At 63.9% G+C, this 15,461-nt stretch overlaps 1 protein-coding gene across 27 annotated transcripts in view; it reads right to left on the reverse strand.

Annotated features, from left to right (window-relative positions):
* KIF1A (kinesin family member 1A) overlaps positions 1-14,571 on the reverse strand; it is a 34,944-nt gene extending 20,373 nt beyond the window's left edge. For 13 of the 27 annotated variants that reach the window (XM_084529710.1, XM_084529707.1, XM_084529706.1 and 10 more), the window contains exons 1-17: positions 14,432-14,571; positions 10,603-10,753; positions 7,331-7,407; positions 7,056-7,235; positions 6,596-6,661; positions 6,273-6,451; positions 5,870-5,981; positions 5,440-5,517; positions 5,088-5,153; positions 4,886-4,903; positions 4,607-4,682; positions 4,438-4,516; positions 4,215-4,357; positions 3,767-3,793; positions 2,389-2,597; positions 1,280-1,359; positions 939-1,014 (exon numbers count right to left, since the gene is read on the reverse strand). In XM_084529710.1, coding sequence (XP_084385836.1) covers positions 939-1,014; positions 1,280-1,359; positions 2,389-2,597; positions 3,767-3,793; positions 4,215-4,357; positions 4,438-4,516; positions 4,607-4,682; positions 4,886-4,903; positions 5,088-5,153; positions 5,440-5,517; positions 5,870-5,981; positions 6,273-6,451; positions 6,596-6,661; positions 7,056-7,235; positions 7,331-7,407; positions 10,603-10,708 — 1,572 coding nt within the window. In that variant the 5' untranslated portion in view covers positions 10,709-10,753; positions 14,432-14,571. The remainder of the gene's footprint in view (positions 1-938; positions 1,015-1,279; positions 1,360-2,388; positions 2,598-3,766; positions 3,794-4,214; positions 4,358-4,437; positions 4,517-4,606; positions 4,683-4,885; positions 4,904-5,087; positions 5,154-5,439; positions 5,518-5,869; positions 5,982-6,272; positions 6,452-6,595; positions 6,662-7,055; positions 7,236-7,330; positions 7,408-10,602; positions 10,754-14,431) is intronic. The other 14 variants (XM_084529716.1, XM_084529715.1, XM_084529714.1 and 11 more) reach the window with 3 other exon arrangements.
* Between the last annotated feature and the right edge of the window lie 890 nt (positions 14,572-15,461).

Here is a 15,461-nt window from a genome sequence, read left to right on the forward strand (position 1 = left end):
ATGCCCGGCTAGGTTTTGCTCTCAGTCCAAATGGGTTTTGCAGGCTTTCAGTGCTAAATTTCCTTGCCAGCAGCTGGAGAAGTCAGGGCAGTTGTCACCCACCAGAGAGCCGAAGAGCAAGTCGGCACCAAGACCAACACAGCAAGGCCACCTCCCGGACCAACCTGCTTTGGGGAATAAACCCCCACGCTTCCTACGCACACATCGGGGGGCCTAATGGGCAGCGGCTGCGATGGCAGATGGAAAACAAAGACAGCAGTGTAAAACCCATCGGAAGAGCCACGCCGAGGTCCCAAAGGGCTCGTTGCTGCTTGTCCTGGCAGGGGCTGGGGGCAGACCCCACTCTCCTTGCCCTGTGCGTCTCGCAGGACGCTGTCTGCCAGGGGTACTTAGTCCACTGCAGGCGAGGGGTGCCGAGGAGCAGCAGGGCTGTGCTGCTGCTGCTGCTGGCACCTATCAGGGCTTGCAGCCAGGCGAGCTGCTGGGAGCACAGCCAGCTTTTGCTCCAAAAACCCTGAGATGCTACATAAACCAGCGGTATTTAATGCTCCTGCGCCTTCGTTTCTCGGCGAGGACACAGGGTGACAGCACCATGCAATACCCCAGGGTGTTAACAGCTGACACCGAGCCCAGCGCAGCCAAAGTCCCTGAGGCTCACTGGTGTCCCCTGGGTGGGGACAGCATCCCCCACGTGCCAGGTGATGCAGAATGACATTGAAAATTTAGCCACACGCTTCTCTCGGAACAGCCCATGGTGGATGTACAGGGGTGGCACTGAAATGTCCATCACGGGTTTCATGGCAAGGAGAGGTCAGTTAACACCTCCGGGAGCTCCAGGGAAATATTTGAGGCTGGCCAGCAGTGGCAAGGTGGGTTTGAAGGGAACAGCGTGGGTACAAACCCGCCCTCATTTGCCAGGGAAAATAAGACAATCCTACCTTTTTAGGAGAGAAAACACCCAGGGTGCCTCCGTCCTCCCTCATGGCCACCCCCATCTCGGCCAGCAAGGCTTCCCTGCAGGAGCAGCAGGAGCAGAGGTTGTCAAAGACACTCTGGACCCCGCAGCCACTCGCCACCACCCGCCACGTGTCCCCACTGGTGGTGACCCTGCCCGGGTGATGCCCCACGCCCACCGGGTGCTGCAGCCCTGTGCAGAGTAGCCAGGGCAGGGCTGGAGCCCACCTGGGGGTGGTGGATGGTGCCAAACTGCCCCCATCCCATCCCACGTGCCGAGAGGCTGCAGGCAAGAAGGGGGCCAGGTGCAGGGACCCCGACCCACCTCTCCATCCGGATCGCCTCTGTCCTGCGCAGCTTCTCCTCCCATGTCTCATTCAGCTCGGCAATGATCTTCTCTGTTTCCTGGCGGGGTGAGCAGGGCTCAGCATTTTGTATGGTCCAGCAACCTGCCCACCTGGGCTGGGCTCAGCCCCTGAGGGAGCCAGCCCTGCTTTCAGGCTGCTTTCAAGGGACTGTGGCAGTGCTGCACTCGCATTTTCCTTTCATCCCCTCGCTCTGCTGGGAGCGCTTGTCCCACAGCAAAGGCAGCCCCAGCTGGACCCTGCTGTGCCAAACCTGCTCCTATCCAGGCCACCTCTTGGCTCTGGGTCCATAGGATCAGAGTGACAGAGTCTTCTGGGTTGGAAAAAGACCTCAAGGTCACCAAGTCCAACCATCAGCCTGACACACCGAGCCCCATCCCTAAGCCCTGTCCCTAAATGCCACATCCACACGTCTCTTAAACACCTCCAGGGATGGTGACTGCACCACCTCCCTGGGCAGCCCGTTCCAACGCCCAGACACCTTTTCTGTTCAAAAATTCTCCCTAACATCCCATCCAAACCTCCCCTGACACGACTTGAGACTTTCCTCTCTTGTCCCACCACTTGTCACCCAAGAAGAGAGACCGACACCTCGCTGCAACCTCCGTTCAGGTGCTTGTAGAGGCTGGGGGGCCTCCAGCAGGGTCCTCCCCACCTGCAGCTCGCTGTCCTCGTAGCCAGGCCCCCAAACTGGTGCAGCCTCACCACGAGGGGACAACCACCGCCCTGGTCCCACTGGCCACGCTGTTTCTGACGCAGGCCAGGATGCTGCTGGCCACCTTGGCCACTCGGGCACAGCGCTGGCCCGTGCTTGGCTGGCTGCTGAGCAGCACCCCTGGGTCCTTTTCTGCTGGGCAGCTTTCCAGCCACTCTCCCCCGAGCCACAGCAGGGTTGTGGTGCCCCAGGCGCAGCACCTGGTGCCCGGCCGTGCTGGATGTCGTGCGGCTGGATGCGGCCCAGCCTGTCCCGGTCCCTCCGCAGAGCCCTCAGGCAGATCGCCCAGGCTGGCAGCCCTCTGTCCGCTGGCTTCCAGAGGGAGGAGAGGAGCAGAAGACGCCAGCCTCCTACCTTAAGCCTTTCGATGGCCTCTTCGCTGCCTGGAGCAAACATGATGCGCTCGTGGAGGCTGGCAACGGAGGCGGCGCGGCTGGAGAGAGCTGACAGGGAGGAAGAGGGGCTGATGCCGGCAATGGCGTTGGTCACTGTGGAGAGATTGTCATGGCGTTGGCTCAGCTCTGCCCCGCTAGTGCCATTATTGTTCTCAAAGTCGGACACATCTACGGGCGGGGAAGGAGAGGGACGGGACGGGGGGAAGACACAAGGGCAGGAAGAAGGAAGAGAGAGAGAGAAAGAAGATAGAGACAAGAAAAGCTGTTGGGAAAAAAAAAAAAAGTGGCAAGAAGAAAGGCAAAAATCAAAAGGAAAAGGCAGAGCATTGGCAGAGCAGGCCAGCAGCAGGGCACGGCTCCCATGCCTTGGCCCCGGCCCGGGACTGTTGCTGGCAGCAGCGCGGTAACGGCCTGGGAGCCCTTCCTGGCCCACGGGGGTGCTTTGTGGCAGCACGGGGTGCCCAAACTGCCCCTCTCAAGCACTCAGAGCTGCCCCAGGCATGAGCTCCCCTATCTGCAGTACGCTCTTGCCATTTGTCCCAGTGTCAGAAATGCTGTTCTGGCCCCGTGAAGTCGCAGTGAGGAGGAGACGGGACAGGGGCACACACTCCCGGTGGCAGCCCAGCCCGTGGCAGCGGGGATGCAGCCTCCAGCAGCCCGGGCAGGTGCCGGGTCCCGTCTCCCAGAGGGATGCTTGCAGCCACTTCCACTGCCCGACACAGATAGGTTGGGATCCCTCACCTGGGGGCCACCGCTTCTAGGGGACAGCCAGCTCCCGATGGAGAACAAGAGCCCCATCACTTCGTGGAGCCCCCCGCCTCCAATTCGTCCTGTTCCTCCGATGCCCCCCGAATGGCCCTCAGCAGGACCGGTCACTGAGGCGTCCCGAGGCCACTCGCACCACGCTGTGCTTTGCCTGGCGCTTTTTTTTCTCCCGGGAGCACGGACCGTGCCCGCACAAGCAGCGCCAGCAGCAGCAACCAGCCCAGCAGCAGCAAGAGCAGCAGCAGCAGAAGCAAGGGGAAACACAGTGACAGCATGGGAGCGCGGGGCTTTTCGGTGAACGCACCACTGGCGCCCTGCCTGGCAGATTTGCAGGGCCTCACCCTGCAGAATGCATGTCCTGGGCTTGGCGAGGGCACGGGCGCAGTGCAGAAATGTCCTTGTGCCACCCGTCCCCCCAGCGGGGCACCAGGCTCCACTGCTGCCCCTTCGCTAGCGCCCTGGGGCCAGCTCTCGCTGCCCTTTCCCATGCTGCACGCATGCTCCTCGGCACAGCCTGCGCCTCCCAAAAAGCAGAGAAGCAACACAGAATACCAGTGATGGGGAATACACACATTTGGATCCTTCCGCAGCAGGATGGGCTAAGAGAGAGAGAGGGCAGGGAGCAGGGGGGAAGACAAAGAAAACAGAACAAGAGTGGGTTCATCTCGGTAGGATTCATGGCAGCCTGAAAGCACGGGGAGGAGAGGACACGGACTCCGAGCATCCTCCTGGCACCTCGGCCGGGCACCCTGCAGGATGCTGGCAGTGGGAAATGGGGAGGGGCAAGGGGGCTGCCGGGGCAAAGCAGCTCCTCTGGGACGGCACACGTGTGTGCAGGGCCTGCTGGGGGCGTCCCAGCAGGGGTGGTGGCAGCGGGGGACGCAGCCGTGCCCCCTGCTGCATGGCAGGGCAGACAATGAGATGGCCGAGGTGCAGGGCAGGACACGGGGTGGCTCTGGGGACGTCCCCTCCGAGACACCAGCCTGCCTCTGCCCAGCGCCGCCCTGGCGCGGTACCTACTGTCAATGATGTCCCCGAGACCCTGGGCGTAGAGAAGGTCACGCAGACGGGCCACCTCGTCCTTCAGCTCCCGGATGAGCTTGTTGTTGGGGTCCTCGTTGATGACGGCGTTGCAGCGGATCTGCTTGGCGCGGTCGGCATACCTGGGGAGAGGCACAACCCTGAGCAGCTGGGTCCCGAAACCTCCCGTGCCCTCGTCTAGCTCTCTCCATCCGGGGCCTACCTTAAAGTGCTGAGGGTCTCGTCGTAGTTGATGTCGGCGGGGCTGAGCGCAGCGACCATGGCGGTCCTGGAGTTGCCCCCTGCACGGAGAGATGCCAGGCATCAGCAGGGCAGCTGTCCCTGGGGGGACCCTCACCCCCTGCCATGCCCCCCTGTGCCCGTGTCCTCACCCAGGTTCTCCCGCAGCAGCCAGGTTAGCACCGAGTCCCGGTAGGGGATGAAATCTGTCTTCTTCTTCTTCTTGTTCTGGGGAGAGGGAGCGGAGGGATGGGCTGCCAGGCTGCTCGCTCTCCCCCAAGCAAACACCACAGCCGGTGCCAGCGCTGTCCCCAGCCACAGGTGGGCACCTGCAGTGGCACCTCACCCCTAAAGGGCTCGTCGCAAACCACCCCGCAACCCACTCCCACCCTTGCAAACCCAAACCCACCCAGCCCTGCCCGAGCACATACCTTATTTGGCCCTGAATCCTGCAAAGAAAGCAGAGAGACTGCTTAGCTCTGGTGCAAACAGAAGAGAGCAGCGGGGAGGGAGGTGACAGCGAGCTGCTCCCCTCCTCTTCACCCAGCACAGGACCCCAGGTGCTCCATCCCTGGGAGCTTGGGTGCTCCATCCTGGGCAGCTGGGCGTCCCACCCCCCCTCCAGGTACCTACCATTTCGGCCAGAGCAGAGATGACTTTCCCCAGTGTGGTCAAGGACTTGTTGATGTTTGCTCCTTCCTGGTGGAGAGACCAAAAGCCCAGATCCTCAGGCCCTGTTTCAGAGCAGCGCTAAAGCCCAGTGCACCGAGAGGATGGAGAAGCCCCAGCACAGGGCGGGCAACCAGCAACTGGTCTTACTGGGCGACCAGCACCTCCCAGCTGGGGCTTGCAGACCCTGCTGGTACTGGCACTGGACAGCTCTCAGACAAAACACCGCTGAGAAGTGGCAGTTTCCAATGCAGTGTGCAAGGAATCAGGCAGGGAAAGGACCAGTGGCACCCAGGGACCCGCGCCACGCTCTCACCTTCAGCCTCGTGCCCTTCGCACCGGTGGAGTCAGCTCGCTCGCTGCCAGCCAGGTCCACCAGGCTGATTTTGCTGACCTGCGGGCACAGACAGCAGCTGTGGCAGGCTCGGCTCATGCCTAGCGTGTGGGCAAACTGCCCCCCACCACAGAGCTGCGCCATCAGCAAAGGGGGAGGAAACACCTTCAGCAACCGTGAGCCCGGCTCTGGAGGCGGAGGTGGGTTTGGCCAGAAGCAGGGCTCACATTCCCACCAGCAGGGGCAGTGGCCACATGGGGCCAGAGATGTCCCTCCACGGTGGTCTGTGAGCCCAGCGTGTGGCTGGGACTTAGCCCCATCACGTTTCAGCCCCCCAGCAGCCACACGGTGTCCCCACAGGCACTGTGGCACACGGAGCCCTCGCAGTGTTCCCCTGGGGCTGTGCCCTCACCTTCTCGGTGGTGATGTCCGTCTCGGCATCGTGTCGCTTCTGGGTGAAGATGATGTTGAAGACAGCGTGTGAGCGGCTGCTGGTCTCGTTCATGTTGGTGGCAGCCACCGTGCTGCGGGGAGAGAAGGGCAGAAGGTGTGACACTCTGCAGGGGACAGCAGAGCGGCTGGGGACAGGTTCAGGACAGGGGAGGTGATGGGAAGGCCACTGCAGCCAGGAGAGGACTCTGGGCTCCAGGAGTGACTGGTCAAATCGGGACACATCCTGCCTCACCTGGGGACCTCAGGCCCTGCCCACAGCACCGGGGACACAAGCTTCAGCCCACATGTAGGTGCCTGGGGACACCCTTTGGGGACATCTGGAAGCCCTTCAGATCCTGGTGTTCTCCCGCTCCCCCACTCACCGGGCCTTGTTCCCTGAGTCCATGAGATCCTGGATGTCATTGTAGGAGGTCACAGCCAGCTTGGAGAGGTCCTCAACATAGGGGCCCATGAGGGGATGCTCCCTCACCCGCAGGTTCCCCTTGTTCTTGGGGTTCAGGAGGTCTCTCACCCGCTCGCAGTATATCTCCATGTAGCTCACCTGGGGACGGCACACGCGGGGCTCTGGGTTTTGCTCAGAAGTAACACACGGCCGGGCACACGCTGCCGTCACGCCAGGCCTCCACCAGCCCATCCTGCCCCCGGGAGGCTCGGGCCGGAGCAGGCAGGAGGCGCGGTGCCTTACCTCCACGGAGTAGGACATGTTGTCGTTGGTCGTGTCGTTGATGCGGGAGAAGAGGTCCTCACACAGCTGCGGGGGAAAGAGCCAGGCTGCTCAGCCCCTGAGCAGAGGGATGCTCCACTCCGGGGCACACAAGCCATGAAGATTTCCACCTTCTTGCCCCAAAAGGCAGAGCAGCAGCGATGGGACAGCTCTTGGCGGGGTGGCAGGAAGGCCCCTGGTAATGTGGGGGGGACCAGCACCCGCAGAGCCTCTCCCTGCTTGGTAGGGACTTGGGCACAGTCCCTTGCTCACAGCCCAACCAAACCTCTGCTTCACCCACCGTGAGCCCTGGGGCCTGGGTGAAGCTCCCCGTGGTGTCCCTGACCTGCAGCTCGTCTCCCCTGCTTCTCCTTCCCTCCCAGCCACCCTTTTCCCTTGGGCACCCCGCTCAGGTCAGGGGGAGCCTGTCTCCAGGCGGTACCTGTGGGATGATGCCTTGCTGGTCCTTCTCCTGCTTCCCCATCATGGTGTAGGATTTTCCAGCCCCTGTCTGCCCGTAGGCAAAGATACAGACGTTATAGCCTTCGAAGGCATGCTGCAACATCTCCTCGCCGATGTCCCGGTACACCTGCTTCTGAGATGCATAATTGATGTCTGCAGGCTGCGGAGAGGAGAGAGGGGCGATCAGAGAGGCCATCCTGCTGCATCCCGGCCCCGCTGCGGGCTCCAGCCAGGCTGTGACTCCCCGCCGCTTACCGTGGTGTGGGACCAGTAGGAATAGTCAAAGCTGAAGCTTTTCGGTGTCTCTTTGGGTTGCTTCGGGTTCAGGATGGCTGGGGACAGAGAGAGGGATGTGAGGGAACCAGGTGGTACCATCGCCTCCTGCATCCCGGGCAGGCTGCGACGGGCTTGGTGCCAGACAGATCCCTGTGGGCTGGGAATAAGAACGGGGTCCCTCCAGCTCCACCGTGGGGGCCAGGGAGAAGGGCAAAGGCTCTCCAAAATGCCCTGGGGAGCGTGGTGCAGGGAAGCTGCTCCTTCCCTTGGGCTGCCTCCTGCTCCATCACACACCCGCAGCAGCGCTGCGGGGACAGCCCCCGGCACGGAGGTCCCAGCCCTCCCTGGGGGCCACGAGTGGGGCAGGAGCAGCCACAGGGGCTCTGCCTCCTGCTTGCTCCGTGCTTTATTTTCAGTACCTGATCTCCCCGCAGCAGCAGGGTGATTAATGCCCTGTGTTAAACCACCAGCGGAAACAAGAGCCTGCTTTTTCCCATCCCCTGGTGAAAAGGACGTTGCCATGGAAATTGGAGACTGCATCTCTCCTCTTTCTCACTCGTTCGATGCCTTTTTTTTTTTTTTTCCCTCTCCACCCCGTAGAGTGTTTATGATGTTTTTCTTTTTTATTTCTGAAATAACAGGCACTCGGAGAGATGCGTCAGAAGAAACCCAAAGCAGCAGGGCAGTCACGGGACGCGGCGCTCAGCCATCTCCGGTGACATTGGAACGCCCTTGTGGGTTGGGAGGGGTGCCACGGCCCCGGCCGGGCTGCTTGGGGGGGCTGGGGGGTCACAGTGCCCACCAGAGGGACATTCAGCTCCCTGCAAGGGCCCACCAGGGCACAGAGGTGGCAGCAAGACCAGGGTGCCCCCAGCCACCGCCACGGTGCTGGGGCTTTGCCGAGCAGCTGGAGGAGCCGCACAAATTCACCCCGTATCACAGCGTCTCCCCCAGGGTGGATGCTCGGCTGCTGTCCTGCTGTGTGTCCATCCACAGCCCCCCAGCACGCCAGCAGCACGGCCTGCCTGCGCTGAGGCACACGGTGACCCAGCACACTCCTGCTCGGGATGGTTGGGGAAAAAAAATAACACCGCTTGTTCCCCTTTGCTCCTTACAGGCTGGGTCCTAAATTAATGATGAAGCCTGCCCACGAGTGCCAGGGTCGCTAGGGAACGGGCTTGGCTGTATCAGATGGACAAGCATGCCCGTGACCATGGAGGTGACAGAGGAGGTGAGGGGGCAGGAGGAGAGCTGCCAGCGCTCCTGGCTGCTGGTCCCAGCACGCCGACACGCACTCGCTCTGTGCAGGGTCCTGCACTGGCCAGGACAGAGAGGGTGACACTGGGCTGTACGTCTGCAGCTGGACTGGAGCCAGAGGCTGGCTGTAAAGGCCAGCAGGGTGGGAAGTGGGGTCAGGACAAAAACCACAGCAGGGAGGTGCCGGCAGCCAAAGCTCACGGCCACAGCCCAGGCTGTGCCTGTAGAAGGGGCTCAGACATCCCCCGAGCTGCCACCAGGCGCAGGTCCCTGTCGAGACCCAGACCTGGGTGGCACCGTGCCTCCCCTGGGGCTGGGGATCACCCACCCGCGTGCGGGGCCCCTCTGGGCAGAGGTGGCTGCAGGGACAGGCAGAGCATCTCCGGTGCCTTGTGGCCAGATGCAAAGCTGTGGGGCCGATGGTGCTTTGGGACTGCCCCGGGAGAAGCCGAGGGGTGGATGGGAGCCTCAGGCGTGTGGGGGCAGCAACGGGAAGGGGAGGTTGCTGCCGGCACCGGTGCCGTCTGTGCCGGGCACGGGGCTGAGGAGGGGCCGGGGATGGCACCGAGTGGCTCCGGGTGGCAGCCCCAGCTGCAGCTGCCCGGGGGGGGCAAGTCCCCAGCCTGGACGGGGCTGGGAAATGGAGAAGGAAGCATGCCACAGCCCGCTGCGTGTCCCCTCCCGTCCCCAAAGCTGGGGCGCTCTCTGTGCCCCTTTCTTTCCTGGTTATTTGCCACTGAGTGGATGGGTGCTGCCGGGGGGCTGTCCCTCACCGCCCGTCCTGGTACTGCTTGAACCCCACCTGTGTGTGGGGACCCTGGGGTTTCACACAGCTGGAAGGGGGAAAAAGGAGGTGGGGAGGAAAGAGAGACAAGAGAGGGAGGAGGAAAACATCTGGAGATATCCCTCGGCTTTGTGACAAACAAGGGACGAGTATTGAGCAGGATAAAGCAGAAAACCTACACGGAGAGAAAATCATCATCATATTTTAAATGCCTGTGTCTCGCCATGACAACTAACATCTCACAAGGCCCCAGGCTAGAATAAAACCCTGGAGAGCAAATGTCGGGGGGGGGAGAAACGCCTGGAAAAACGCCTGGGCTGGCAGCACCGGTGGCCAGGCTCCCCTTGCCCCCGGCTCCCAGACCCCTGCCATTCAGCGCCGCGCTCGCCCTGGGGGACGCGGCTCCAGCCGGGGAATATTAATGTGCTCATGGGAAGGAAGCCGGGGTGTCCCCCCCGCCCCGTTCCCTGCAGCACCGCCACAGGAACAAAGCAGCAGTGTTGGTGGGTGGGTGGCCACCGCGAGCCAAAGGGGGCGGCGGCTGGAAATTTGGGGGAAAAAAGGGCTGCAGAGAAGGGCTGGCTCCTTCCCCCTCAGCTCCCTTCCCCAGCCGCCCCCTGCGCCCGGCGGGGCTTAATTAATTACGCCGAATGAATTATGCAGAGCACAGACCCCTTCCAGCCACGCCAAGGGGATCAGCCCGGGCTTTGTCGATTCATCCATCGCCCAGCGGCTGCAGCGGGGGAGAAAAACCTCGCAGTCAGCAAAGGGCCGGCTGGGAGCTGCGGCCGTGGCACCCACACTGGAGGGGAGGGGGGGCCGTGCCCGGCTGAACGGCTGCCACGCTCCGAACCTGATCCTTCTTGCACCCCGGGGACCCGCCAGACGTCCCCAGCACGTCACGCTCGAGCATCCTCGCCGGCGGCACGGGGGTGGCTCGCGCCGGCGGCGGTGACGCAGGAAGCTCCAAGCCCCGCGGGCGGGCGGGAGTTATTTTAGATGCCATCCCATCTGGAGGCTTTCAGAGCCAAAGAGAAGGGCCGCGGCCACCATTTTCACCACCAGCACCTACGGCTCGGTATTTAAAGAGGGGTCGATCCCCGCTCCAAACCCCTGATCCTGAATCGCATCCGCGCGGGGACGGGGCGTGCGCTCTCCTGATCCCCCCCCCATCCCCTGGTTTAGGGGGGTGGCCCCTGAGGGTACTCACTGGTGGTGCTTCCCGACATCTGGATGATGCATTTGGACTCCCGGCTCATCTCCCGGGAGTTGAAGGGCCGCACGCGCACCGCCACCTTGACGGAGGCTCCCGCCATCGCGCCAGCCGGAGGTGGTGCTGCTAGCGGGGAGCGGCGGCTGTCCTGCGCGGGGGAGAGCAGGGGGTTAGGAGAGCTCGCCTCTGAACCCCCCCACAGCACCACCCTGATGGAAAAATGGGCGAAAGGCTGAGCCCAAATCAAGCCAAGAGGATGGGATTTCCAGTAGGACTAAGCCATTTGGGAAGCCAGCACCGGTGTCTGCCAGCCATGCGCTCTGTGGTGCCCCTTTTGGGTTCCCACAGCTGGGGACAGGGCTGCAGGGCACAGCCAGCATCACACAGCCCCCCACGGGCAGTTCTTCCACTGCTTGTCCCCACAGCCCCGTGCCCATCCCCAGAGCCTCCTGCCTGCAGCCCCTGCACGGCAGGACCACGGGGAGGAAAACCAGCACATTTCGGCTCAAGGGCAGGTGGCTGATGGACAAGGTCAGACTGGCTGATGATCTTTGAGGTTTTTTCTAACCTGAGCAATTCTGTGACCCCACAGCAAACGTTTCTGTTTGCCCATCCGTGCAGACTGCCGGCCCCGATGTCCTGCCCTGCGCCGCAGGCTGGCACTCAATAGCTATTTTCCACTTAATCTAGCTAACCCGACGATCAATTATCTCACCGAGCAAGGGGCAGCTCTGCCAGCACAGCCCCAAAAGCCTCCGGGAGCGGGCGGGAGATGGCACAAGGGCAGCACAGGGGCAGGGGCAGGGAGGAAGGGGCAGTGCCTGCGGGAGATGCACGGGGCAAGCACTGGCCCGGCTCCGGTTCCTTGAACCACATCTAGTGGCAGCCAGAGCAAGGCAGATGGGTCCTCCTCAACGCAAGACAGCCTTTCCCGTGGCACAAGTGAAAATACAACTCAATTTGGGGAAAATATGGAAGAAAGAAAAACCCACATAACAGCCCCAAGAGATGGGAACCGCTTTGAAAACAACTGGGTCTTGTCAGTTTGGTTTTCGGTCCCAAAAGAGGGGGAAAAAAAATAAATAAATAACAGCAGATACGCTCTGCCCAACGGCAGGTAGATTCATGGTGCAATGGAAAATTTGCAGCCAGAAAGTGGGGGCAATAAACAAAAAGGAAAAAAAAAAAAAAAAAAGTGGGTTTGTTTGTTTGTTTATTGGGGGTTGTTTTGGTTTGGTTTGGTTTATTTTCTGTGAAATGACACGATACCTGGCTGGGTGGAAGTGCTGCTGGGCCATTTCCCCCCGCAGCCCCCTCCAGCCCCATTTTTCCCCCCCAGGTGCTCTCCTCGCCGCGTGGCCTCGTGCCGCAGCCATCCCTCCCCATGTGCTGTGCTGGTGCCCCTTGGTCCTGCCGGCTCGGGGTCCCACCCCAACCTGCCCCTGGCCTCATCCTCGAGCTATAACCGTGCCTTCTGCTCCCCTGCAGCCCCGTGCCCAGCCCGAGCCGACTGCTCCAGCCACCTCCTTGTCCAGCCCCGTGCCCGCTGCGTTGAAGCAGCCCGGGCTCCATTTTCTGCCTCGAGCCGCTCCATCCATTTCCTTCGGCTTCCTCAGCTGCCAGCGCAGCCTCCCCCTCGCCCCGCTGCGCCTTGGCGGTCCCAGCGCTGCCATTCTCCGACCCGCGGCAGCGAGACAAAGGCTGCCTGTGCCTGAGCCAGGCTGGCGCCGGGCCGCAGCCCCTCTGCGGGCCTCCCCCTCCCCGTGATTTGGGGCGGGGGTCTCCGGCCAGCTGCGGGCCCCCCACACACAGCCATGGGGCTGCCCCATAGGGAAGCCCGATGGACCTGGAGCTGCGGTTCCCCGGCAGGGCTCGCCGCCCCCGGCACCCTACGGAGAGAGGTGGGCGCGTGGCGGCGGGGAGCACCGCATCCAGCCCCCCCCTCGGCCAGCCAGCGGCTCACGGGGCCGGGCTGGCAGCCGGAGCGTGGTCCCTGCCCAGGGAGGGTCAGCCAGCGCCCGCTTTAATCCGCCGTCGAGAGAAATTCAATAGCGCAGCCGGGCGGCGCTGGGAGCTGGGCCAGCAGCCCGCTCCCCGCGGCATCGGGGTGGGAGGCACGGAGGGAGCCCCCCGTGGGGTCACCGCGGCCGTGTGGTGCATCCCCCCCTGGCAAACCTCCCTCTCGGCCACCCGAGGGCTAGGAAGCAGCAATTAACGGGATCGGCTAAGATTAATTGGGCAGGGATAAGCCAGAGAGGGCTCCCGTAATCCCGAGGATGCCCGCGCCAGCCCTGCCCCACCCCACCCCGCCACCACCGCCAAGGTGACCAGCGGGATGGGGCGTGCTGTCCCCCGCTGCCACCCGTCCCCCGCTGCCACCCGCGGGTAACACCTCCTGCAGGAACGCCGTGGGGACCTGCCACAGCCCCTTCAAGGAGCACCCCGTCCCCTGGGTGCCGCAGGGTGCCACCGCTCCAGCCACAAAAGGCTCGCCCCTCCCTAGCCCTGCACCCCCCTGGGGTCCCTGCCCTCCCTCCGGGGACCCTCCCCACGGGGCTGCCGCTCCCCCCGTGATGTGACACAGCGGGGGCCGGCCATCCACCCCTCCCAGCTCGATGGCCAAGCCCCCGTGCTGTCCCTGTCACCCAGGCCTGCAGGAATTGCTTATTTATTTATTTTTCCCCCTTATGGCGGGGTTGCGCAGCCTCCACCCTGAGGGCCGCGGGAAGCATCTCCCCTGCATCCACCCGCCCTAAAATCAGCCCCCGGGGCTCCCCCTGCTCCTGGGGGGTATCGGGGCAGCATCCTCACCCCCCAGACCCCGCTGGCAGCAGGATGCCCCCGCTGCCCATCCCTGCTCCCTCCGCGCGAGGGGCCGTGACGGTGCAGTTTTTCGCCCTGCGGCACCACGCGGGCTCGGGCAGCGCCCGGAGGCGAGCCGGGCCCCGTGGGGACAGCACGGGGCCGATGGCTTTGTCCCCACCGCCGGCCACCTGCCCCCAAACTCCTCGCCACCCCGGTGCGGGACACGGCGTTGGGGCAGCCTCGTGCCACCTGCACCCCACATGGCTGAAATCTGCGGGGGCACCGCTAGCAGGGCTTCTCCGGCCCCGTGAGGCTGCGGACACCACCATGGGGGGGACACTGGGTGCTGGCACCCCCCGGGGAGCTGTGGCTACCAGTGGGGACGGGGGTGGCGTGCGTGTCACCACGGTCACCCCCTCCCCGACCAAATGGATGCTTGGGCAGGCGGACACCCAGACAAGGGGCTCGGTGGGGTGTGCGGGGATGGGGACAAAAGGGGGCTGAGCAGCGGGGCCGTGCCGCAGCCCCCACCCCACAGGTCCCCCCCTCGACGTGGCGGCCCTCCCGGTGCCGTCCCCAAGGTCAGCGGTGGCGGCAGCCCGTCCTTGCCGTGCCCTCCGCCACCGCCGCCGCCGTTCACTCTGGAGCGGAATGAGGGCGGGATGGCAGCCGCACAGCCCCAGCCACCTGCCGCGGAGGGCAACGGGGTTGGGGGGGGGCAAAAAAAAAAAAGCATCAGGCGGCTGGTGCCGGGCTACCGAGCCCCTTACCGGCACCGGCAGGGCGGGGAGCACCGGGGGCATCGCCCCCCCACACACACACCCGGGATCCTTCTGGAAGCCGGGGCGGCTCCCCCGCCTGCCTCCCCCCGGTGCCCGCAACATGGCGGCCGCCCCCTGCCCACCCCCCCCTCACCCCTCATCCCGGGGGGGGCAGCGCGGTGCCGGTGCCGCAGCCCCAGCCCCGACCGGGCAACAGCGGAGCGCTCGCTCCCTCCTCCTCCTCCCGCCGCCGCCCCTACCTGTGCCCGGTGCCCGTGGCCGGCGGGGCGCTGCGCTCAGCCGCGGGCGGGGGGGGCCGGCATGGGGCCGCGCCGTGAGGAGCGGTGCGGAGCGGAGCGGGGCCGGGGCTGCGGCTGCTGCCGGTGCCGGTGCCGGTGGCGGTGGCGGTGGCGGTGCCGGTGCGGGCGGTGTCAGCCCCGCCCCTGCGGCCCCGCCCGGCCCCGCCCCGCCCCCGCGCGCTGATTGGCTGATGCCGCCCTGGGGGGTGGGGGGGGGAGATGGGGGGGGTCGGGGATGGAGCGGTGACGTCAGCGCATCCCCCCCCCCCACACACACAGAAGGGTTCGCGCTGCGGAACCGCCGCAAGGGCGCGGGGAGGGGCGGGGCCCCCGTGTCGCCATGGCAACCGTCACCGTGGCAACCGTTACTATGGTGACCGTTACTGTGGCAACCGCTACCACTGCAACCGTTTCCACAGTAACTGTTACCACGGCAACCGTTACCATAGCAACCGATACCGCCGTAGCCGTTACTATGGCAACCGTTACTATGGCAACCACTGCCCTCCATCTCCTTTTCAAGGCCAATAGGGCCTGGGTCCAAAGGCACGTCCCGGGCAGCAGGGGGCGGAACAGCAAAGGCCTGTGATGGCTGTAGCAGCAGAGGGGCCCATGGCGTAGCAGTCGGATCAGTAAAGGAGCCCGCAGCTCCCTCACTGCCTGTGAAACCACCCGTGTCTGACTGTGGCCCCACACGGCTCTGTAAGGCCTCAGAGGCTGCTCGCCAGGTGCCGAGCGATCCCACTGCCACCTTGTTGGTTTTAGTTGCAGAGTCCCACACCCTGACCTCAGTTTGGTCCCATATTTCAGGCTCATAAACTGTCCGATTGTTAATAAGGAGAATAAGCTGTAAGGTTCCCAGGACAGTCTTTGTTCCTAAGGACGTGTGATTCCCCACAACGCGCAGCTGCTGACCAGTTGTGTGCGCGGCTCCGCTTCTCTCAGCTCGAGCTTCTTCCCAGCTCCGGTGCCCATTCCCAGCGACTTTCAG

Source organism: Aythya ferina, assembly GCF_964211825.1.
Source record: "Aythya ferina genome assembly, chromosome: 9".
Taxonomy (NCBI): Eukaryota; Metazoa; Chordata; class Aves; order Anseriformes; family Anatidae; genus Aythya; species Aythya ferina.